The sequence below is a fragment of the Ochotona princeps genome, chromosome 17 (genome assembly GCF_030435755.1).
Source record: "Ochotona princeps isolate mOchPri1 chromosome 17, mOchPri1.hap1, whole genome shotgun sequence".
NCBI classification, from domain to species: Eukaryota; Metazoa; Chordata; class Mammalia; order Lagomorpha; family Ochotonidae; genus Ochotona; species Ochotona princeps.
In genome coordinates this window covers 38,207,946-38,231,976 of record NC_080848.1, presented here as the reverse complement: position 1 = coordinate 38,231,976, position 24,031 = coordinate 38,207,946, and the positions used below count along the sequence as shown (strand labels likewise).

Below are 24,031 nucleotides of genomic sequence, written 5' to 3'. Positions count from 1 at the left end.
CCGGCACATGCAAGGCAAGGAATTTAGCCACTAGGCTATCACGCTGGGCCCTCAAGTGCTTTTGTAATAACTACTGTCCTGTTCCTGACAAATGTTGGGTCCTCATAAAACTGAGGATCAAAGGTTGCCAAATGATTCACAAATGTTGTAAATAGTGGCCTAGATAGCTGTCAATTGGAACCAATTAAGGGGTAATAAAGAGTAGCAATAAAAAATTACTGAGTGGTCGTTTAACAACCTGATAGAGCTGATTACTGATCTATCCAAATTGATGAGTTGTGTAATTTAATGGTTTGAGCTCATTAAATGTGTAGTTCAGTCCATCCCACAGTTTATGGAGGATCATCCAGAGGTACTAAATTTGTCTCAAGTGCTAAGGTCTCCATTTGATCACTCAGGCCTTCTCAGCTGTGCTGGAGAGGCTGCAGAAGTGGGGATTGTGCAGGGCCTGCCTTTCATGGTCATGCTGCGCAAGGCCGTTTGCTGCCATGAGATTTCCTACATAAATTCAGGGGACAGTTGCTAAAACTTTGTCCATCACTCTGTACAGGGGTGAGGTCTGAGTTCCCAGATGATTGACTTTGTTATCAAATGAAGTTAGCATTTGACAGAACATAAAATAGATAAGGTGTGAGAGTTCCTTTTCTGGGCCCTCTCCTAGCCAAATGGGAAGTCAGGGGTGTGTTAGTTGCTGAAAATAGAGCTTGATGGTCAATCTGAGAGCAGCAAACAAGGTGAGCTGGCTCTGCCTTCTGTCTTGAGCTATTTCTGTATTTTGAAGATGTAATAGGCTACATGTTGGCAAACATGCTAATCTTAGAAAAATTTTCTCAAATACACTTTTTTTTAAAAAGATTTTATTATTGAAAATGCAGATGTACAGAGTGAGGGAGAGACAGAAAGATCATCTGTCGGCTGGTTCACTCCCCAAGTGGCCTTTACAGCCAGAGCTGAGGCAGTCCAAAGCAGGACCCAGAAGCCTCTTCCGAGTCTCCTGCGTGGGTGCAGGGTCCCAAGGCCTTGGGCCGTCCTCAACTGCTTTCTCAGGCCACAAGCAGGGAGCTGGATGGGAAGTAGGACCACCGGGATTAGAACCGGTGTCCATATGGGATCCCAGTGTGCGAGGCGAGGATTTTAACCACTGTGCTGTCGCCCTGGGCCCTTTGAAAGGCCATTTGATACCATGAAGTTTTCTTCATGTTCTGTGTTTCCTAGAGTTGTCCTCCATTCTCTCCTATTGGGAAGATTCTCTAATATCATATCAGGTCTTGACTTGATCCTCTTCTTAGTTTGCTGAATGTGACTGTTGAATATGTTCACATTTATTCTTTTAGATGAAAGAACTTGGAAATTAAATAAGGAGCATAAGAAGGGTGCCCTGTTGTAAAGAGAGCTTCTGTCTAATCTCCATATGTGTACAACATGCCAGACTTGGTCAGCTTACCTCTCGTGTAGGTGACAGGAACCCAAATTTCTTGAACTATCACTGCTTCCGCCCAAAGGTGTGTCTTACTAGGAAGTGGAATCCTCTGGGACCTGGTATTAAACCGCGGCACTCTGATGTTAGATGTGGGCACCCTTCTTGGCCAGTTAATAGATATGTCAAAAGTCTGTTCTGTGGTGTTTCAAAGATTACTTATTTATTTGAAATGTAGAATTAGAAGGAGAGCTTCTATCCATGCTTTCTCCTCCAAATGGCCTGAATGGCTGAGCCTGGTCCAGGCTGAAGCCAAAAGCCTCAGACTCCGTCCTGATGTCTTACAGGTGGTGCAGGAGCCCAAATACGGAAGCTATTCTCTCATGCTGTCCAAGGCACATTAGCAGACAGCTGGAAGTGAAGCTTTGGGACTTTGGCCAGTGTTTACATGGGATGGTGACATTTCAGGTGACAATTTAGCACACTGTACCATAAAGTCAGATGTTGGTATAAAGACTTGTTTTTATTTGGAAGGCAGATTGAACAGAGAATAGAAAGGATTTTCATCCGCTTATTCACTTCCCCAGTGGCCGTAATGGCCAGAGCTGAGCCTGGTTTCCATGTGAGTACAGGGTCCCAAGGGTCTCGGCCGTCTTCTGCTGCTTTCCCAAGGCATAAGCAGAGAACTGAGTGAAGCAGCGACATGCATTGGTTCCCATATTGGTGGCTGGTGCAACAGGGAGGATTAGCTTCTGTGCTACTATACCAGTCTTTTTTTTTAAGATTTATATATTATTGGATAAGCAGATCAGATTTACAGTGAGAAGGAGAGGCCAAAAGATGTTTTGTCTGCTGATTCACTGCCTAGATGGCTGTGGTGGCTTGAGCTGAACTGAAGCCGGGAACTTTTTCTTGTTTCTCACATGGGAGCCAGGGTCCCAAGGCTTTGAGTCTTCTGCTGCTTTCCCAGACCTTAAGCAGGGAGCTGGATGGGAAGCAGAGCAACTGGGGCGTGGACCAGCAGCACCCATGTGGGATCCCAGCACTGGCAAGGAAAAATTAACTAACAGAGCCATTGTGTTAGACCTATTTCTGTATTTTATGTAATTTTTAGTCAGTTGATTTCAACAATTTCCTTCTCAATGAAATAACCTTTTTTCTCTGTAAGTCCTTTCTTGTACTGTGTTAGTAGTAGGTATTATTTAGCATGGCTAGGGAACATTTCACCTTGTGACTGATAGAACTTTTTTGTTTGTTTGTTTGTTTTTTCATTTGAAAGGCCAAGGTCTTCCATCTGCAGTTTTACTTCCCAAATGGCTGCAGTAGTGAAGCTGAATCTGTGTGAGGCCAGCAGTTTCTTTAGGGACTCCCATGTGGGTGTGAGGGCTCTGCTGCTTTCCCAGCTTATTAACAGGGAGCTGGTTCATGATTGGAACACCAGGACTGGAACCAGCACCTGTATCGGATGTTGAGGCCACAGGCAGAGGGTTAACATGCTTTGGCCCAGGGATGGCCCCTGTTTTCTTTAATGAAAAGAAAAAAGTTACGTGAAAGTAACAGTGACTGAAAGAAATAAATGAGGGCTTGTCCTCCCCAGATCCTTAAAACAGCCAGGACTGGGTAAGTCTAGGATCCTGAGAGTGCTGCCTACTGGGTCTCCCAGCATGGGTGGCATGAACCCATGTGCTTTAAGCCATTATCTGTTGCCTCTTGGGTTGACAGCGAGGAGCTGGATTAGAAGCAGAGATGGTCCCCCAAATCTCAGGCACTCTGAGAAAATGTGTAGGTGTGCCAAAGTGGTGGCTTAACTGCCTGTTTTACATGGTTTGCCTTAGAATTTACATTTTCTGTTCACAGCAGCTGTTTTTTTTCTTTTTCATAATACCAAAGATGAAGAAGTGTCTATGTTTTGTTTGAGGGAGAGAGCCAGCTCCTATCCCTAGTTCACTATCCAAGATGCCTAGCTTGGTCAAGGAGACTGAATTACAGACTCACAGCAGCTAATGAAATGGTTTTAAAGTGTTCTCTTCATTTCTATTGCAGAATGGCTTTCTCTGATTAACTTTTTCTCTTATGTTATTTGTATTTTTAGGTTCAGTTACTGTAATTGTGAGATTAAAGGAAAGCAATTAGAGTGGTAGCTCTAGCAGTGTATCTACTTTTTAAAAGTGCTCTGATTTAATAAAATCACTGTTATTCTCAGGGAGATAAAGACTCATTTTCTCAGTCTTGTTCTGTGCATGTGAGGTAGAATTACTGTGGTAGATGTAGTACTTATAATTTCAAATAGCTGTGACTAACAAGTGATTCAGGGTGCTCTTTACTAAGGTGTTTTTTTTATATAACAGATTAATTCTATAGTTCGATAATTTGTGAATGTGCTCTGTCTTCCCTATTTTTTCTCATGATACCATCATTTTATTTTTATTTAATTTTAAGATTTATTTGTTTTTATTGGAAAGATCTTCCATCCGCTGATTCATTCCCCAAGCAGCTGCAGTAGCCAGAGCTGAGCTAGTTTGGAGCCAGGAGCCTCTCCCGGGTCTCCCACAAGGGTGCAGGGTCCCAAGGCTTTGGGCCATCCTCAGCTGGTCTCCCAGGCCACAAGCCGGGAGTTGGATGGGAAGTGAGGCCACTGGGATTAGAACTGGTGCCCCTGATTTTTTTTTAAGATACATTTGTTGGGCTTGGCAGTGTGGCCTAGTGGCTAAGGTCCTCGCCTTGATCCCATATGGCCGCTGGTTCTAATCCCAGCAGCTCCACTTCCTCTCTGTCTCTCCTCTCAGTATATCTGACTTTGTAAAAAAATAAAATAAATCTTTAAAGAAAAAAAAAGATACATTTGTTTATTTGGAAGGGAATTACAGAGAGATTGGTTGGTCGATCGATTGATCGATCGATTGATTGATTGATGTTGTTCTTCCATCTGCTGATTTGACTTACTGTGCTGGTTTGCTCCCTGGCAGACTGGGTCTGCTCGTGGTCTAGAACTTGTTCCCTGGCTCGTCCTTGAGTGCAGGTGCCCAAGCACTTAGGCTGTCCTCGGCTGCTTTCCTACTCACATTAGGGAGCGGAGTTAGAAGTAGGCAAGCAGGACATGAAGAAAGGCCAATTTGGGATGCTGCTGTGGCTGGCTGACCCCATCTTTACTTTTTTTTTTTTTTTTTTTTAAGATTTGTTTTACCAAAAAAAGAAAAACAACAACCCCCCCCCCCCCAGAGATTTATTTATGTATTTATTATTGGAAAGGCAGATTTACAGAGAGGAGGAGAGACAGAGAGGAAGATCTTCCATCTGATGATTCACTCCCCAAGTGACCGCAATGGCTGGAGCTGAGCCAGTCCGATGCCAGGAGCCAGGAGCTTCTTCCCGACCTGCTGCGCGGGTACAGGGTCCCAAAGCATTGGCCCGTCCTCGACTGCTCTCTCAGGCCACAGCAGGGAGCTGGATGGGAAGTGGAGCTGCCGGAATTAGAACCAGCGCCCATATGGGATCTCGGTGTGTTCAAGGCGAGGACTTTAACAGCTACGCTACTGCAGCAGGCCCCCCATCTTTACTCTTTAGGAAATAGTGTGACTCTCCTTTAGTAAATCATTTCATGGGTAGGATTCAAGGTCATACTATATAGCATTAGCTATATCATGTAATAAGTCCCTAAATGTAGCATGATCTTATCCTTCACTGTATACAGACAGTTGGGTAAACTAGTATAAATAACATACACATGTGGTAAAGGATAAATATCAGCCCTTCAAGACAGTTTTTTTTTTTTAAAGATTTATTTATTTTTATTACAAAGTCAGATATACAGAGAGGAGAGAGAGAGGAAGATCTTCCATCCGATGACTCTCTCCCCAAGTGACTGTAACGGGCCGATGCTGCGCCGATCCGGAGCCAGGAGCCAGGAACCTCTTCCAGGTCTCCCACGCGGGTGCAGGGTCCCAAATCCTTGGGCCGTCTTCGACCGCTTTCCCAGGCCACAAGCAGGGAGCTGGATGGGAAGTGGAGCTGCCGGGATTAGAACTGGCGCCCTTATGGGATCCCGGGGCGTTCAAGGCCAGGACTTTAGCCGCTAGGCCAGGCTGCCGGGCCCGACAGGTTTTTTTAATTCTAAAAAATTTTTATTGCACAGTCAGATATACAGAGAGGAGAGACAGAGGAAGATCTTCTGTCAGATGATTCACTCCCCAAGTGACTGCATTGGCTGGAGCTGAGCCAGTCTGAAGCCAGGAACTTTGGCCCGTCCTCGACTGCTTTCCCAGGCCACAAGCAGGGAGCTGGATGGGAAGTGGAGCAGCCTGAACACCTGCTGTGTTCATATGGGATGCCCATATGGGATGCTGGAGCTTTTGTGTGGAGGATTAGCCTATTGAACCACTGTGCCAAGCTTCCCTGTCCCCACTGTGAATCCATCTTTCAGTTAGTGAAAGAGGCCAGTCATAAGAACTTGCATTCTGTGGCTGGCACAGAAAGCAGTGGAGGACGGCCCACACCCATGAGACCCTGCACCATGTGGGAGATCTGGCTTTGGATTGGCTCAGCTCCTGCCGATGCAGCCATTTGGGAAATGAACAGTAGATGGAAGATATCTCTCTCTCCCTCCCTGCTTTTTAAGTCTGCCTTTCCAATGAAATTGAATAAATCTTAAAAAAAAAAAAAAAACAGCAGTAGCACACCGTATTGTTCATTTATAGCAAATGTCAGAATAGTAAACTTTGTAGACAGGAGTAGATTAGTGCTTTGGGATCAAAGTTGAAATGGGCTATGTTAAAGGTATCTACTGATGGTTTTGGAATGTTTCTGATGAAAATGTTTTAAAATTCATTGTTATATTTTTAGGATTATCTGCAAATACCAGAAAACTTTGAGTTGTACAAGCTAAATGGGGAGGCATTGTTAGGGTATGAGAATTATGTATCAATAAAGCTGCCATTGAATAAAAGGTTCGCTGTTGCTTCTGTAGTTTTGCCATCCATCTTTTGTGCATTGTTTTATGGATGTCTAAAGGCAACTGTAGTTAGTTGGAATAATTGACCATCGTTAAGTTTTTAAAGTGTCTCACAAAAATATTGAATGCTTATTGTTGAAAATTTGTAGAGCACAGCAAAATGAAGGAACCGGCATTTGGGGCAGCAGTTTAAGGTGTTGCTTGAGGTACCCGCATCCCGTGTTGGAGTGATAGGATTCGAGTCCTGGCTGCACCTTTCCCTTTCCTTCCTGTGGCAGCAAGTGGTTCAGCTGTTGAATTCCTGCCGCTCATGTGAGAGACCCAGATTGGGTTCTGAGTTCTTTGTTTTGTCCTGGCCCAGTTCCAGCTAATGCAGGGCTTTGGAGAGTGAGCCAGGAGGTCGAAGACATCTGTGCCGCATTCAAATAAAATGAAAATGAAAAAAAATGATCTGGAGGGTCTGTAGTGTGTGGATTTTACTGGTATCCCATATGAGAGTTCTCTGGGAAAACAATGGAGAATGACCAAGTACTTGGACCTTGCCAATCAGTGTGGGACAGACCTGTGTGGAGTTCTGGGCTTCCTACAACTCAAGGCTGTGGCACATTTCTGGGAGGCACCACCAGTGGATGCCACCTCTCTGCTGGTGTGTGTGCTTTCAAAGTAAGAGAGAGCCTCACTCCCAGCATCAACAGAGGCCAGCCAGGATTCTGGAACTCCACTGTGGTATTCCATATGTATACAGGTGCCCAAAAGCTGTTGGGCCTGCTGCTGCTTTCCCAAAGTAGCAGAAAGTTGGACCAGCAGTGCAGCACGTGAGTCTTGAACTTCTGGCCCATACACACAGCATTTCTTTGGAGAGTCAGAGTTAGATGGTAGACAGTTTGGTGGTGCAGTTTTCTTCCCTCCACTAGTTCACTCCCCATATAGCTGCTGCTGTTGGGGCTGGCCCAGGCTGAAGCCAGAACACCACCCTTCCTTTTGCATAAGGGTGCAAGGGCTTGAGTGGAGCAGTGGGAACATGTGTGTATATGATATGCTGGTGTCACAGGCTTAATATTTTGCTCCCTGGTGTTGGTCTGTAAATAAATGCTAATTATTTATTTGGAAAGTCAGACTCACAGAGAGGAGAGATGGGAAGATCTTCCATCTGGCATCCCGCATGGATGGTGTGGTTCAAGTGTGCTGCTCCATTTGGAATGCAGTTCCCTGCCAGTGTGCCAGGGAAGGCTGGGGGATGGTTCAGGTGCTTGAGCCTCTTCACCCACATGGGAGACCTGGATGAAGCTCTTGATTTTGGTGTAAACCGGGAGATAAAAAACTGATCTCGCTCCCTCCCTCTCTCTAACGCTGCCTTTCGAATAAATTTATCTCAAGGAAAAATTGCAGTAGTACCTAGAGTAATGTCACTTCAAATTTTGGCTAACATTAGGTAATTATGTGTAGCTTTTTCATACATTGCAGAGCCCTACAATTAAAATAATATCCCAGTTACTTTATGAATTAACTTTTTTGGACTGATCTTCCCACGGGTTTACCTCTAAGGCATATTTAATTTGGTTGTTGGGAATCAGTGTGTTGCGGTGTTTGTCATATCCAGTGAAGCCATTGCTTGCAACACTCTGATCCCTGAGGCAGTGGGCTCAGGTCTTGACTGCTGTGTTTCCATTGATCCACCTCCTTGTTCACGGCCTGGGGAACGGCAGTGGAGAGCGGCTCAGGTGTTTGGTTCCCCGAACCAAAGAAAAGGTTCATGTCTTTTGGCTGTTTAGGCAATGAACTTGTAGAGGGAAAATTCTAAACCCCCCATCTCTCCTGCTGTTTATTATAATTTGGCTTTTCAAATAAATCTTCTAAAACATTAGTACTAATGTAGGAGTGAGAATCTCTATACTACTTGCATAATGATCATGGTTTCAAAAGAATGCTGGTTATGTTTTAACTGAATACATTCAGATGATTTAATGAAGTACTCTAAATGCCTTTGGGGCCCAGCGCAGTGGCCTAGCAGCTAAAGTCCTCGCCTTGAGCGCCAGGATCCCATATGGGCACTGGTTCTAATCCCGGCAGCTCCACTTCCCATCCAGCTCCCTGCTTGTGGCCTGGGAAGGCGGTCGAGGACGGCCCAAGGTTTGGGACCCTGCACCTCACGGGAGATGCGAAGGAAGCTTCTGGCTCCTGGCTCCGGATCAACTCGGTTCCAGCCATTGTGGCCACTTGGGGAGTCAGTCACCAAATGGAAAAATCTTTTTGTATTCTCTCCTCTGTGTAAATCCTGCCTTTCCAATCAAGATAAATCTTTAAAAAATTGAAAAAGTTTCCTTAGAAGTATATTTTAGGCTAGTCTTATTCACATCTGATTTATATTTGAGACTATGGATACCTTTTGGATGTAGATTTATTTTTCTTGCAAAGTCAGATTTACAGAGTGAAGGAGAGACAAAGATCTTCTGTCTGCTGGTTTACTCTCCAAATGATTGCAACAACTGGAGCTGAGCCAATCCAGAGCCAGGAGCTAGGAACTTTTTCCAGGTTTCCAACATGGATGTAGGGATCCAAGAACTTCAGCCATTATTTGCTGCTTTCCTGGGCCAGGTGGCTGGATGGGAAGTGGAGCGCCAGGACAGGAACTGGCATCCATGTGGGGTATGGCACTTGCAGTTAGAGGGTTAGCCAGTTGAACTAATGCACCAGCCCAAATCCATATTCTGTAAGAATTTTTTTTTCAATAAACTTTGTGTAGCTGTGTGCCTGTGTTTGTTTATTCCGTTTGGTTGAGTTGCTTCTTTTCAGCTGCTGCTAACATAAGTTTATCATCAACCTATGTAAAAGTCTTTGTGAAGATACACTTTCTGGCTCTGCTTGGTGTCTTAGCGACTTGAACAGACTTGAACGCACCAGGATCCCATATGGCTGCCGGTTCTAATCCCGGCAGCTCCACTTCCCATCCAGCTCCCTGCTTGTGTTTATAGGAAGAGAAAAGCAAGGTTATCCTCACCTACTGGTTCACTCCCCTGATGGCTTCAGTGGCCAGAGCTTAGCTGCTCTGCAGGCAGGAGCTTCTTCCTGGTCTCCCACCTGGGTGCAAGTGTCCTAGTACTTGGCCATCCTCTAGGCAACAAGCAAGGGGAGGGCTTGGAAGTAGAGTAGCTGGGACACAAACTCGTGTCCCTGTGGGATGCTGGTGCAGCAGACAGTCTTGGCCTACAGGAGGTATTTACAAAAAAGAAAGGTTTATTTACTTGTAGTGATACAGAGAGAGAAGTAGAGGCAGTTTCCATTTGCTGGGCCAGTTGGAAGCCAGAAGCTTTCTTACAGGTCTCCCCAACAGGTGCAAGGGCCCAAGGACTTGCGCCATCCTCGATTGCTTTCTTAGGCTGTTAGCAGGAAGGTGGATTAGAAGTGGAGCAGTGGGGCCCGGCGGCGTGGCCTAGCGGCTAAAGTCCTCGCCTTGAAAGCCCCGGGATCCCATATGGGCGCCGGTTCTAATCCCGGCAGCTCCACTTCCCATCCAGCTCCCTGCTTGTGGCCTGGGAAAGCAGTTGAGGATGGCCCAATGCATTGGGACACTGCACCCGCGTGGGAGACCTGGAAGAGGTTCCTGGTTCCCAGCATCGGATTGGCGCGTACCAGTCTGTTGCGGCTCACTTGGGGAGTGAAACATCGGATGGAAGATCTTCCTCTCTGTCTCTCCTCCTCTCTGTATATCCGGCTTTCCAATAATAATAAAATCTTTAAAAAAAAAAAAAAAAAGAAGTGGAGCAGTGGGGACTCCTTCAAACTGGCACCTATATAGCCATTGCTGCAGCTGGGGGCTTAATGTGCTACACCAACATGCCAGCCGCAAGAGAGAGCTATGGTGGTTGGCTCTGTAAATGCCCACAACGGTTGGGGTTTGGCCAGGTGGAAGCCAGAAGCCCAGGATTGCATCAAAGTCCTAGTGAGTGTCAATGATCCAGCTACTTGAGTGTTGTCATCTACTTTCCAGGGAGCAGATTAGCAGGAAGTTAAAAGGGAAGCAAAGCAGGGCCTCAGCCCCGTGTGTAGGCATCCCACGGAGTGTCGCAGTTGAGCAAGGATTCAGACCCGGGCAGGTGGATGTGATGCAGGCATCGCAAGTGGCATATTGGCCGAAACTCCAAATATTACTACTGAAGGAATGATTTTAATTTTTCAAAATTATTTAAAAAAAAATTTGTTTTTGACAGTGTTTCCATAGTTGAGAAGGACATGTGCCCATGTGGGGGCCACTGTTAGGGTGAGGGTGAGAAGGGTTGGGACGGGGTGGGGAGTGGATGAGATAGTTGTAGCTGCTTTCACTTTTTTTTTCTTCCTGTGTCTGGGATAAGGAGGAAGACAAGAGGAGGGGGTGGTTCCCAGCAGCCCAACCACATCAGTACCTGGAGGGGGTGGTGCAGCCTCTTGATGTCATCCTGCTTCAGTGGTTTTGATGGTTCTGAGGTGCTGCTGTTTTCACTGTTCCAAGGTTGAGGAAATCCCTCCAAGATGCATTGGTTAACATGGTCCAGCCTAGAGTCTCCGCTCCTGAAGGGATGGTTTTTGAAATGTTTTCCTGGGGTTAAATGTAAGGATGGACTGACTCCCTTTTAGGAAGTACTTTTATGATACGCAGTGAGACATTATTGCTCACTGTCTGCATTGCTTCCATTTATTCAAATATGCTTATGCTTTTTTTTTTAAAGATTTATTTTTATTACAAAGTCAGATATACAGAGAGGAAGATCTTCCATCCGATGTTTCACTCTCCAAGTGAGCCACAATGGCCGGTGGGCGCTGATCCAAAGCCAGGAACCAGGAACCTCTTCCAGGTCTCCCACACGGGTGCAGTGTCCCATATCCTTGGGCCGTCCTCAACTGCCTCTCCAGGCCACAAGCAGGGAGCTGGATGGGAAGTGGAGCTGCCGGGATTAGAACCGGCACCCATATGGGATCCCGGGGTGTTCAAGGCGAGGACTTTAGCCACTAGGCCACGCCGCCAGGCCCGATGACATCTTTTCTAAAAGCATGGTTGTTAATGTATTGCTTTTTGTTTTACAGGGTTATTTTGGTTTCAAAAACTCTTTGCTTTTAGATGTTGGTGCATTTTTTCTGTAATCAGGCTATCATTTGGACCTTTTTCTTTGCTTGCCATCTAGTGGTAACAAGCAGTAACTGTTGCTAGTGAATGCATTTGTAATTAAAGCCCTTATAATGGAGTACAAGCATCCAGAGTTGTGCTTGTGACTTAAAATATTTGATGTATTTGTTGTGCATTCATGAATGATCTTTTCTCCCATGACTTTGTGTTTTGGGAAATAGGATTTGTAGGACAAAACATTTTAGAACCTATAAACTTTTTTAATAAGATTTATTTTTATTGGAAAGGCGCATATAACAAAGAGGAGAGGCAGAGAGGAAGATCTTCTGTCTGCTGCCTCACTCCCCAAGTGGCCACAATGGCTGGAGCTGAGCCAATCTGAAGCCAGGATCCAAGAACTCTTCAGGTCTCCTACGTGGGTGCAGGTTCCCAAGGCTTTGGCAAGGCTGTCCTCGACTGCTTTCCCAGGCCACAAGCAGGGACCTGGATGGGAAATGGAGCATCTGGGATTAGATCTTGGCGCATGCAAGGCAAGGACTCTAACCACTACACTATCATGCTGGGACCAGAACCTATAAACTTTTTTTTTTAAAGATTTATTTTTATTGCAAAGTCAGATATACAGAGAGGAGAGGAGAGAGGAAGATCTCCCGTCTGATGATTCACTCCCCAAGTGAGCCGCAACGGGCCGATGCACGCCGATCCAAAGCCGGGAACCTGGAACCTCTTCCGGGTCTCACACGGGTGCAGGGTCCCAACGCTTTGGGGCGTCCTCGACTGCTTTCCCAGGCCACAAGCAGGGAGCTGCCGGGATGGGAAGTGGAGCTGCCGGGATTAGAACCGGCAGCCATATGGGATCCCGGGGCGTTCAAGGTGAGGACTTTAGCCGCTAGGCCATGCTGCCGGACCCGGGAACCTATAAACTTTAAAACTTCCAGTTAGTTTTATTGGGCAGTAGATGAGTGTGCATTCTTAATATCTTTATGAGAGAGAAGACTCCAGAAAGAGAGATCTCTCATCACTAGTTGTGCAAATCTCTGCAGCAGTCAGAGCTGGGCCAGGCCAGGCACCAGGAGTCAGGAGCTCAGAATAGACTGCTCAAGTGGCTGGCAGGCGCCTAGGTCCTGGAACCATCCCCTGTTGCCTCCCATCAGGGAGCTGGAGTCCCAGGTTTGCAGCTTCCCCACTGCGCCAAACACCCACATGAAGATGAATTTTTCAGATACTTAACCAAGCTGTAATTAAAAGCCTGTTATTTTCATTACCAAAGGTAAAATTAAAATGGTAAATAATAGCAAAATAAAAATGTTATGTTTAAAACACACACACAGATATGACGCCAGACCCTAAGAGGGATCTTTCTGTAATGCTGGGGAGATGCATCTTCTGGACACGATGTGTCGGGCCAGGGCTGGGGTGCAGTGAGTGCGTGCGTGCGCTGTGGGCATTCCCAAGTGGGCACTGGTTTTGATTCCAGCTCTCCATTTCCAATCCTATTATTATATTACACTATAAGAGTGGTCCAGCAGGTAGAAGACCTCTTTCAATTTTGTGATAAGCATATTAGGATATTGTCGATAATTTTTATTCCATAAACTTAATATTACAGATACCCGAAATGTTGACTTTATTTTACATACCAGTGATTAAAGTTTTATTTAAGGGCCTGGCGCCATGGCCTAGCGGCTGAAGTCTTCTGCTTGAAAGCACCAGGATCCCATATGGGCGCCGGTTCTAATCCCAGCAGCCCCGCCTCCACTTCCCATCCAGCTCCCTGCTTGTGGCCTGGGAAAGCAGTCGAGGACGGCCCAAAGCCTTGGGACCCTGCACCCACGTGGGAGACCCAGAAGCTCCTCCTGGCTCCTGGTTTTGGATTGGCTCAGCTCCAGCCGTTGCGCTCACTTGGGGTGTGAATCATCGTATGGAAGATCTTCCTGTCTGTCTCTCTTCTCTGTATGTCTTTACTTTGTAATAAAAATAAATAAATCTTTTTTTAAAAGTTGTATTTAAGTGTTTATTTGAAAGGTGAGAGAGAAAGAGAAGTGGATACTCCATCTGCCGGTTCCCTCCCTAAATGCCCGCAGCAGTCAGGATTGGCCCAGTGCAAAGCTAAGAGGCAGAACGTCCATCGGAACCTTCATAGTGGCAGGGACCCAAGTACTCTGAATTGTTACTTCTTACTTCCACAGGTGTACCATATTAGCAGGAATCTGGATCAAAGTTGGAGCCCAGACAGACAGTACAGTACGTGAGGCATGTGGCAGCTCCACCTAACACCCTCTGCTCATACTTGAAGCTGGTTTTGTTGAGTCTGTTTTCCATTAACTTGTTCTGGTGAGAAGTGTCTTGGCTGTGAAGGATGTATTAATGAGGCCTGTAGTGTTGTAATACCTGACTTTTTCCTTGCAGAAATGGTGGAATCAATGAAGAAAGTAGCAGGGATGGATGTGGAGCTGACAGTTGAAGAAAGAAACCTCCTATCTGTTGCATATAAAAATGTGATTGGAGCTAGAAGAGCCTCTTGGAGAATAATCAGCAGCATTGAACAGAAAGAAGAAAACAAAGGAGGAGAAGAGAAGCTAAAAATGATTCGGGAGTATCGGCAAATGGTGAGAATGTTGTGTTTATACTTCTGTGACTTTTCATATTTTATTCATTTGTATTAGAAATCTCAGGCTGCAAGATATTGAAGGACAGTTGACCTGTGGAAAGAGCAGAGGGTGTGTGTGTGTGTTGAGCGCTATAGAGGAAAATTTCTGTATGTAACATGTTTGGTAGGTTGTGTGGGTACAGAGAAAAAATAGTCATTATCCTTATGGTAACAACTAATTGTTTCTGAGAAGTTCTGTTTAATTTAATTGGAATACAGAATGGGTGAGAGAGAAACCTTCACTCCTTGAAGTTTACATGCCTACGACACACAGGACTGAACCATGCGGAAGCCAGAGAATTCATCCTGGTTTCTCCTAGGTGGCAGGGTCCCAGTTAAGTCGAGGGCCTTCCCTAGTGCATTGTGGGAAGACTTTCTGATCCTCAAGGTTGCAACTGGTGGGTTAGGCTGCTGCACTGAGCACTTGCTGTAGGTTTTTTGTGTTTTTTGTTTGTTTTGGTAAGATGCATTTTTATTGGAAAGGCAGATTTACGGAGAGAGAGAGAGGAAGATCTTCCATCTGCTGCTTCACTCTCCAAGTGGCCACAATGGCCAGTGCTGTGCTGATCCGAAGCCAGGCTACCTCCTCCATGTCTCCCACACGGGTGCAAGGTCCCAAGGCTTTGGGCCGTCCTCAACTTCTTTCCCAGGCCACAAGCAGGGAGCTGGATGGGAAGTGGAGCTGCCGGGATTAGAACTGGCACCCATACGGGATCCCAGTGCGTGCAAGGCGAGGACTTTAGCCACTCTGCTCTTGCGCTGAACTCACTAAAGATTTTCATAGCCATTAACTAGAACATGGACCTGAACGATTTTGGTCCTCAGTGTAGTTGACAATGTCTGGAAACATTTTTCATTTTCCCATTTGCAGAGAGTTGATACTGGGTAAACATGGCTGCTGCTAAGCATCCTGCTGTGCTGTATACAGGCCAGTCCCCTCCACAGGAGTTGCCCTGTCCAGCATCTTTGTAGTACTGCTCTGTACTACCAAGAGCTTAGTGACTGGACCACATGTAAACACAGAATAAGGCAGGCTGGAAGGAGCATGAGGTGATTGGCAGGTGTTGGCAGGCACTTTGGTTACTGGCTCATCAGCTGTGCTCCGAGTGTTAGGCGTTTATGAGCAGGGCACTATTTTTATGTATGATTATGTATTTATACACTTGACCAAGGAATTCAATCTTTAAAATGGTCCTGGGAGGGTAGGAAATCACCCTAGGTGGTACGCCAAACACCTGAAGCCATGTATTGCTAGCTGGTGGTGAGCTGGCATTGATGTTAACATTATCCTCATATGCTAAATTGGTAAATTGTTGTGCCAGTGGGGTGAAGAAACAAAGTTGACCATGCTGGAGACTCGGTTTTTGAGTGGAGTACGTGAAGGAAGCTGAAAAATCTGGAGATGATTTGAGAATCTGAAGGTCTGCTGTGTTACTGAGTAAAAGTTAAAAGGAACCTGTCTCCAAGGAAGTTATAGGCCAGTAATGCAACAGTAAAAGTTAAGACTGTTAAGAGCAATACAGGAGTATTGGTAATTGAAGACTAAAGCATCTCAGAGATGGAACAGATGTGTTGAGTGTGTGATGACAGGTGCACCAGGGTGCATTGTTAGTGACGGTGGGAGCAAGGCTGGGAATCTTCTGATGACAAAAATTGAGAAATGCAGTCTTGAATCATGTAGGGTGGTTCTTTTTTTTTTTTTTAAATTTATTTACTTGTATTGGAAAGTTAGATGTGCTGGTTACTCTGCAAATGGCCACAACAGCTGAAGCTCAGCTGATCCAAAGCCAGGAGCTTCCTCTGGGTGTCCCATGTGGGTACAGGGCTCCAAGGCTTTGGGCTGTCCTCAACTGCTTGCCCAGGAAACAGGCAGGGAGCTGGATGGGAAATAGAGCAGCTGGGACACAAACTGGTGCCCTTGTGGGATGCTGCACTTGGAGGTGGAGGATTAGCCAGTTGAACCTGCCCCGAGCAGGGTTTGGAAGAGGAGTTACCCAGGTAAGGAAGGTTTGAGAGCAAAGAGATCTGCCCAGGTCGTCTGCACTAGCAGAAGCCGCAAAGGAGGTAGGTTATTTAGAAACAGGCAGGTTTTAGTTAGTTATATGACAGAATTAGAGAGGAGATAGATCCTATACAGTGAAAGGAGTGTTCAGCTCTGTAGAGTTCCAACAGTTTGGCTGTAAATGGAAAATAGCAAATGAATATCTAAATAGGAAGGTGTGCATTTTCAGCATTTCACATTGATACAATGGCCAATGGTGGTTGCATTACTGTTTTTGGTGACTCAAGTGATTATAAATATCTACAATGTAACTTATCTATTTTAAGTGGAGACAGTGATTGCTAAATGCTAGCCTCATTAAAGAAGTTAATTCATGCAAGTGCCTAGCACTTAAAAGCAGTGTTACTGGTAATTTTGTAGTAGCTCTGTGAGTGTGCACTTGTGTGTCTCTAATACGGTATAGAACTTTTAAACTTAATTGATGTTTTTTCCCTCCTGCAGGTTGAGACTGAGCTAAAGTTAATTTGTTGTGACATTCTGGATGTACTGGACAAACACCTCATTCCAGCAGCTAACACTGGCGAGTCCAAGGTTTTCTATTATAAAATGTAGGTTCTCTATTAGAAGAGAAAATGTAAGGTTAAAAGTTGCCTTGCTTAGAATGCCGACTGCCTCTCAGTGGATTTCCAACATTGTTTTGTTTCAGAGAGGGAGTTGAGGCAGACACATCCCACTCCCCAAATAGCTAAGCAGTCAGGGTTGGGTCAGGCCTAAGCCACCTAGGACTTGATGAAGTGTGCTGTGTGCCCTCCAGGGCGTGCAAGGGCCCAGTTCTTTGGGCTATTTGAGCCTGCCTTTGCAGGAGCAATAGCAATAAGGTAGGTCAGAGTTGAGGCAGCCAGGACTTGAACTGGCCCCAGGAATGTATTCATGGGAGGAGGATAATTACATGAGATTGCGTTTCACATTTATGAGTACTGATTTGCAAATGTGTTCCTTGAGTGTATGGATTACTTTCCAGTATTAGCAGTCAAATATTTCATGGTACAATGAATAGAAATTTTATGTGATGATTAATAAACTCGTTTGCCGTTCTTTGGAACCACTTCACTTGATTGTATCGGGTAATGTGAAATGTGCTTGTGGTAAGAGCTAGATGAGTCAGTCATTCCCAGAAACCTAAAGTGGATGCAGTAATGTATCTTTGTCCCTTTTTCATAGGACAGATTTTGCTGTAAAAGTGTTGTTCCTAATGCTGCTATTTCTGCTTTGTTTTGTATTGTTTTAGGAAAGGGGACTACCACAGGTATCTGGCTGAATTTGCCACAGGAAATGACAGGAAGGAGGCTGCAGAGAACAGCCTAGTGGCTTACAAAGCGGCAAGTGATATTGCAATGACAGAACTTCCACCAACGCATCCTATTCGTTTAGGTCTTGCTCTCAACTTTTCTGTATTCTACTATGAAATCCTTAATTCCCCCGACCGTGCCTGCAGGTAAGTCATGAAAGAGAATGAAAGCTCTGTGTGTGAAAGTGAAAAGGGTACAAGAAATATACCGGCTACTTTCTCTATGTCATTGGGTCTGTTGACTGCTTTTCTAGATTTATCCACACAACCATTAAAAAGTGCTTTGAAGAGTATAAAGCCATCTCAGCCTAGTGATATACAGTAACCTTTAAGATAACTGTATTGATGAGAAATCTTTTGTATGGTAGATTTCAGAATGAGCTGACAGGTTAGAAATGGGTTGGGAATGAGAAGTTGTGAAGTATCTTGCATAATGGCTTTTTAAAAGTTTATGGGCCAGGTGCAATAGCTTAATGGCTAAATCCTCTCCCTTCAAGCGCTGTGATTCCATATGGGCGCTGCTTCATGACCCAGGTGCAGTTTCCCATCCTGCTTTCTGCTTGTGGCCTGGGAAAAGCCTTGGGATCGCGTACCCATGTGGGAGACCTGGAAGAGGCTCCTAGCATTAGATGGGCTCCGCTCCGGCTGTCGCAGCCACTTGGGGAATAAATCAGTGAAGGGAAGATCTTCCTCTGTTTCTCCTCTCTGTATATCTGACTTTGCAATAAAAATAAATCTTAAATTATTTTTATTAGAAAGGCAGATTTATAGACAGAGCTCCTCGACTGCTTTCCCAGGCCACAAGCAGGGAACTGGATGGGAAGCGGGGCTGCCAGAGTTAGAACTGGTGCCCATATGGGATTCTGCTGTGTTCAAGATGAGGACTTGAACAGTAGCTGCCAGGCTAAGCGCTGGTCCTATTTTTTTTAATCTTATTTGAAAGGCCGAGTAGGAAACTGCTGACTCCTGTTCTCAGGTCTATCTTCTGACTTCTGTTTTGTACGACATTTTTAATGCTTTCAGGTTGGCAAAAGCAGCTTTCGATGATGCAATTGCAGAACTGGATACGCTGAGTGAAGAAAGCTATAAGGACTCTACACTTATCATGCAGTTGTTACGTGATAACCTGACACTATGGACTTCAGACATGCAGGGCGACGGTGAGTGAATGCTGAGGCTCAGTCTTCATTGTCGGGCCTTTTTTTAGCAAGGTATAATCACTCAGAAAAATGAAGAGTGCAGTTCAGTGGGCAAAGACTTACATGGAAAAGGAGTCTTTAAAGATTTCAAAATGTTTTATTTAAGTGTTAAAATATTGCTAACCTCACTTTACTTTCATAGCATTGTAGGTAATGATTCATTTTCTCTTGTTCAGATTCAACATTGGGGGCTGACGCTAATAGTATTTAAGAATATCTTCTTCGTAAGGTAGTTTGAAAAGGAACTGTTTTGAAAACCAGACTGTTACTTGAGGTCTGGTGCTGTCAGAGATGTTTTCAGTTTCAGACAGCTTGCTACTCTCAAAACTGATGATTTTGGGAGGCTGTGTTGTAACGGTTGACAAATTTTTAGTCGGCCTCTCATGTTTATGGAGTGTTTCGTGGGAAGGAGGTGGGTGTGATGTCCTGTTAGCATTGAGATGCTGGTGGTGGGAAGTGCTGGGAAGCAAAGTAGTTTGTCAATTCCAACTGCAGTCCTTTAAGAATGTTACCCAAGTGTGTGTGTGTGTGTGTGTGTGTGTGTAGGGCTGAATAAAGTTTGTTGGTTAAACTACAATTCTGTCTGGTCTTTGAAAGACAAAGGAATGAGTGCTCTTCAGCCTCCTGGTTACTTCTCACATGCCCGAGATGGCTAGAGCGGAGTCCGTCTCGAGCCAGAGACCAGGACTTGCAGTGTTTGAGCCATTACCTGCTGCCTCCCAGCGTGTGCCCAGCAGGAACCAGAGACGTGGAACCCAGTGCCAAGGCAGCCTTGATAAGGACAGCACATAGGTGTCAGCAGCGACTTAACTCATGGCACATCTGTGCCAGCGCCAGGAATGGATGGCTGTACTTTCAAAGATGCCGCTCCAGGCGGGGATCATTGTCGGACAGTAGCACCCCTGCCCTGATCAAGTCAGATGTGTGGGTGACTTTGGAGAACTGAGCTGGGCGACTCAGCTTAAGCTCACCAGCAGTATGAAGTGTTCAGATGATTGACTCAGGATTGGCATGGGCTACATGGCACTTTTCTGCAGGAATGCTTCACCTATGCTTCACCTAAAATACTGTGTTTCACGAAGCTACTGAGGCTCAAAAGCAAGGTGTCATTTCTGAGCTAATGACTTAAGGTGCCTTTTAGCTTTTAAAATTTTACTGCAGTGTAATGACAGAAACGGTCGGACAGCTCTAGACTCTTCACAGGTCCTGTTCGCTTCTCACCTGTGCTTTTGAGAGGGGAGGATGAAAGGGCAATAGAAGGAGAGACAGAAGTGGAACATCTGGGACTTAAATATGAGATGCTCATATTGTTTGCAGGTTCAAGGTTAATATTTATTGATGGAATTTTTTAGGGGGTAGTCTGTTGACATTCTCAAATTGTTTTAGAACAATATTAAGCTAAATTGAATTTACTTGGGACTGGCTTTGTAACAGAGTGGGTCATCTTACCACCTGTGATGTCAGTTCAGGTTCCAGTTTCTCCAGTTGCTTACTGAAAAAGCTTTGGGGCAAGCAGCAGAGAAATGGGCCAGTGCTGAGCCCCTGTACCCACACACACGGGAGACCTCGAGGAAACTCCTGGCTTCTCACTGGCCCAGCCCCCTGGGGAGTGAACCAGTAGATGAAAGTTCTCCAGTTCTTTCAAATAAATAACGCTTTAAAATTTTCGAGTTTACTTGGAAACATGGAATTACTATCATTGGGAGCTTTTCCATTTAAAGAAATATTAAAGCGTCTCTTAAGCAGTACGATAAAGTACTTGAGTATTTTAAAAGCAAAGGTTCAGGGGGTTTTACGTCTTGGGAATAGAGTGTACTTGCACTTGCAGTGATGTTGGAACCACATGACTTCACAGGCCTTGGTTCCGTCTCTTGGCTGCAAAGCAGGCTTGTTGTGATGTTAAGAGACGATTCTGTGGATACCAAGGCCGTAGATATTTTAAAAGTCAGTGACACACATATATAACTTTGCTTTCATGATTGTTCTCCTTCACTCTCTCCTTTGTAATATAGATTCCTAAAGGAAAACCCAACTCTTCCTTTCCTAAAAACTTTTGTAAGTCCTATTATAGCACAGTGAATTCAGCTTTTAGTTTTGGTTCTTCACTAATCACGCCTGCATATGACCATCAGTTGCTTACAAAACTGCCTGTTCTACATTCTAGGGTGCTAATCCTTCCGGGACAGTACTGGCCTGCTACTCCTGATTGGGTGTGACTCATTGTATCGTTGGTATAAAGTTAGAGCTTTTGGCAAATCTAATGGTTGCTTATGAGTATTCAAGTGTGAGTGTTGTAGTGTTGTATGTTAACTCTACCTTGGGCCTGTTCCCACGTATCCTGTTGTTTGCATACCAGTTCCATCAGTAGAATGCTCGTCTTTGTGGGCATCTTTCTGCTGGTCCAGTTTTGTTGAGGAGTTCAGTACCCGCTGTACCTGCTGCCTGCAGCACTGGCGTCCCCCCGCTGGCTCAGCTCAGCGCAGCTCCTGTGCCTGGGAAGACGGGAGATCGCCAGGTCACATACAGGAGTCCCAACACAGCTCCTGGCATCAGCCTGGCCCAGAGCTGGGCGGTGTGGCCATTTGTGGAGTAAGCTAGCAGATGGAGGATGTCTCCCTGCTTTTCCCTTTCTGTAACTCTACACTTTCAAAGATCTTCCATCTGCTGGTTCAGTCAACAAATGGCTACTATAGCCAGTACTGGGCCAGGAATTCCAGCCTGGTCTTGCATGAAAGTGGCAAGGACGTACAGTACTTGGGTCAGAAGTGGAACAGCAGAGTTGGAAGGGCGCGGATACTGGGCTGCCGATGTGATTTCACGTAGGGTTAACCTGCTACACCAGAACACAAGCCCTCTAGTCCCAGATGAATGTCAGACCTTCATCACAAGAGATTTTAAAGTGATTGAAACTATTTAAGAACCTCAACACGATAAAGCTTAAACTTGTAGAAATTATCCATTATAAGGCATTCAACATTTCAGTTAACATTTCAGTGCATTGACAGGAAACTTGAAGCAGCTATACATGGAATTTTAAATGATTACAAAAGAACATAGCTTATTTGTTCATCCTTTAAGCCTGCATGTTTTCCTTTGTGGTATAAATGGGTAGATGATTCTTCAGTATCTAGGCTTGCTGTTGCATGTCATCAGAGTGTAGCTAGAATTCCTCAGGCTAATCATCTGTTCAAAAGGTAAAGAGAAATAACACGAGAGCGCTGGCCCAAATGCCCTTCAATAACCCGAGCGATGGCTTACCTCTGCATGTGCACTTCACTGCAGGTTAAAAGCTTGCTGTTTGACCAAGATATTACCAGCCCACCCCTGAAGGAACACTGCTCCACTTGGTCCTTGAGTTTAAGGAGTATATTCTGTATGTAAAATACATGTGGTGCATGGTGAAGCTGCTGAAAAAGCATTTTGGCCTGGGAAACACAAAGCTTGAAAATCATTTAAGAGTAACGTTACTTTGGCTGTGTGAAGAGTTTATATAACGTAAGACTAGTGACCGTCACCGTGGCTGTCCTCCAGCTGGCGCTCCGGCAGCCCTGCTGGCTCAGGAGTCTCTGGTGTCCAGGGTGGTGGGAGCGTTCGCCTGCGTGTGCTCGTTTAAGGAGCCTTTGTGACCACTGACCGCCGTCTGTCTGGTTCACAGGTGAAGAGCAGAATAAAGAGGCGCTGCAGGATGTGGAAGATGAAAATCAGTGAGACAAAAGCCAACGAGAGACCATCTCTGACCAGCCCCTCCCCACCCCTGGAGGTCCCCGTTGTCACTGAGAACCACAAATCTGACTTTTACATTTGGTCTCAGTTTAGGTTCTTACCCTGTTTTTTTTGTTGTTTTTTTTTTTTTTTGTTTTGTTTTTTTGTTTTTTTTTTTTTTTAAACAGTTTTCAAAAGTTCTTAAAAGGCAAGAGTGAATTTCTGTGGATGTTACTGGTCCCAGCTTTTAGGTTCTTTAAGACACTAACAGGACTGCATAGAGGCTTTTTCAGCATGACTGTATTGTCTCCATGCCAGCTGTCACCATAGAAACGGAAGTCCCATTGGAAAGCCGTTAGACTTCTAGGTAATGCAGCCGAGAGGTGAAGCACACAGAGGCATATGTAGGATCTTACTCTTTCGAAATGTTTAAGTCGGCCTTGCTCCAATGTTTAAACTTAATTGGATGTTAGCTCGAGGAGTTTGCTGTAATGGTTTTGCTGTAAAAGTGTTTCTGACAAGCATGGTGCTGGTAACAGTTCAACAATCCGTGGCTGCTCATTCTTGCCTCCTCTCTCCCTCTCCCTGAAGCAGGTTAGCATTGAAGGTGGTATGGAAAAGCCTGCATGCGTGTTCAGTTCTTTGTTTCTTCTCCTCTCCTCTCCCCTGCCCTCCCCCCTCCCCTCCCTCGCTCGCTCAGCCTCTTTTGTTCAGTATGTGTAACTTGAAGCTAATTTGTACTACTGGATATCTGACTGGAGCCACAGATACAGAATCTGTATTGTTCTTACTGAAACACAGCATGGAATTAACATTAAACTTAAATAAAAACAAACCTAAATTAAAAATGCCAAATATTATCACGCCTCCATCCTTTATACTTCTGAAATAAAATCTCCAGTCTAAATACCTTGGCGGTATTGTTTGCCTGAATGTGAGGGGGGAAGAAAATTCCTTTTCCTGAATCATCTGTCCTTTCCAAAGAACACTAAAGTTGATTACGTGACATGCTGTTTACCATTACAACATCCATATTTCATACAAGCATAATTATGGGATTCTCCGTTACCCAGTAAAACAAGGACAAGTATGTCAGACCCAGCCATTCTAGGCCGGTCACCTCTCCCCGCCCTGGCAGAGCAGAGGAAGCCCGTCTCGGCGGGGTGCCCGCCAGGTGAGGCCAGTGACTTCCCAGCTGCCCCGCCCAGAAACATGCGGGTGTCCAGAGGAGAGATCTTAGAGGTCACCTCACATTGGACTGTAAATCCAGCTGATGTCCACTTACTTGGTATTTTGAAGCCAGTTTAGTTTGACACAGTGTTATAGTGAATATCCTTGTAGTGGTTTTGGCCAGATAATCGCATATGTAATATGTAAAGTAGTTCTTGAGGAACATATGCTGTAAAATTTGGGTAAACAGTTTTCTAGACACTTTCCTGAAACAACACGTTGACCCTACATCAAACAAGCTCTTAGCTGCAGACTTGGGAAGCTAAGAAGCTAACAGGTGAATGACCCTGCTGGTGGTTTTGACCAAAAGTCTATGCCAACAAGTCCCATGAGTCATGGTGTTATGAACCACAGTCATCTGCTAGCTAAGACCATTACCAAAGAAGTCCTCAGTACGGCATGACCTCCGAGAGCGCGTAGGGACAATGTGGACCTGC

The 24,031-nt window shown here is 45.2% G+C and overlaps 1 protein-coding gene across 1 annotated transcript in view; it reads left to right on the top strand.

Moving 5' to 3' along the window:
* The window catches only part of YWHAE (tyrosine 3-monooxygenase/tryptophan 5-monooxygenase activation protein epsilon), a 30,505-nt gene extending 7,286 nt beyond the window's left edge, over positions 1-23,219 (top strand). The window contains exons 2-6 of the mRNA XM_004593950.4: positions 13,873-14,072; positions 16,617-16,723; positions 17,404-17,610; positions 18,487-18,623; positions 22,318-23,219. Of these exons, the coding sequence (XP_004594007.1) occupies positions 13,873-14,072; positions 16,617-16,723; positions 17,404-17,610; positions 18,487-18,623; positions 22,318-22,370 (704 nt within the window). The 3' untranslated portion in view covers positions 22,371-23,219. The remainder of the gene's footprint in view (positions 1-13,872; positions 14,073-16,616; positions 16,724-17,403; positions 17,611-18,486; positions 18,624-22,317) is intronic.
* The last annotated feature ends 812 nt before the right edge of the window (positions 23,220-24,031 follow it).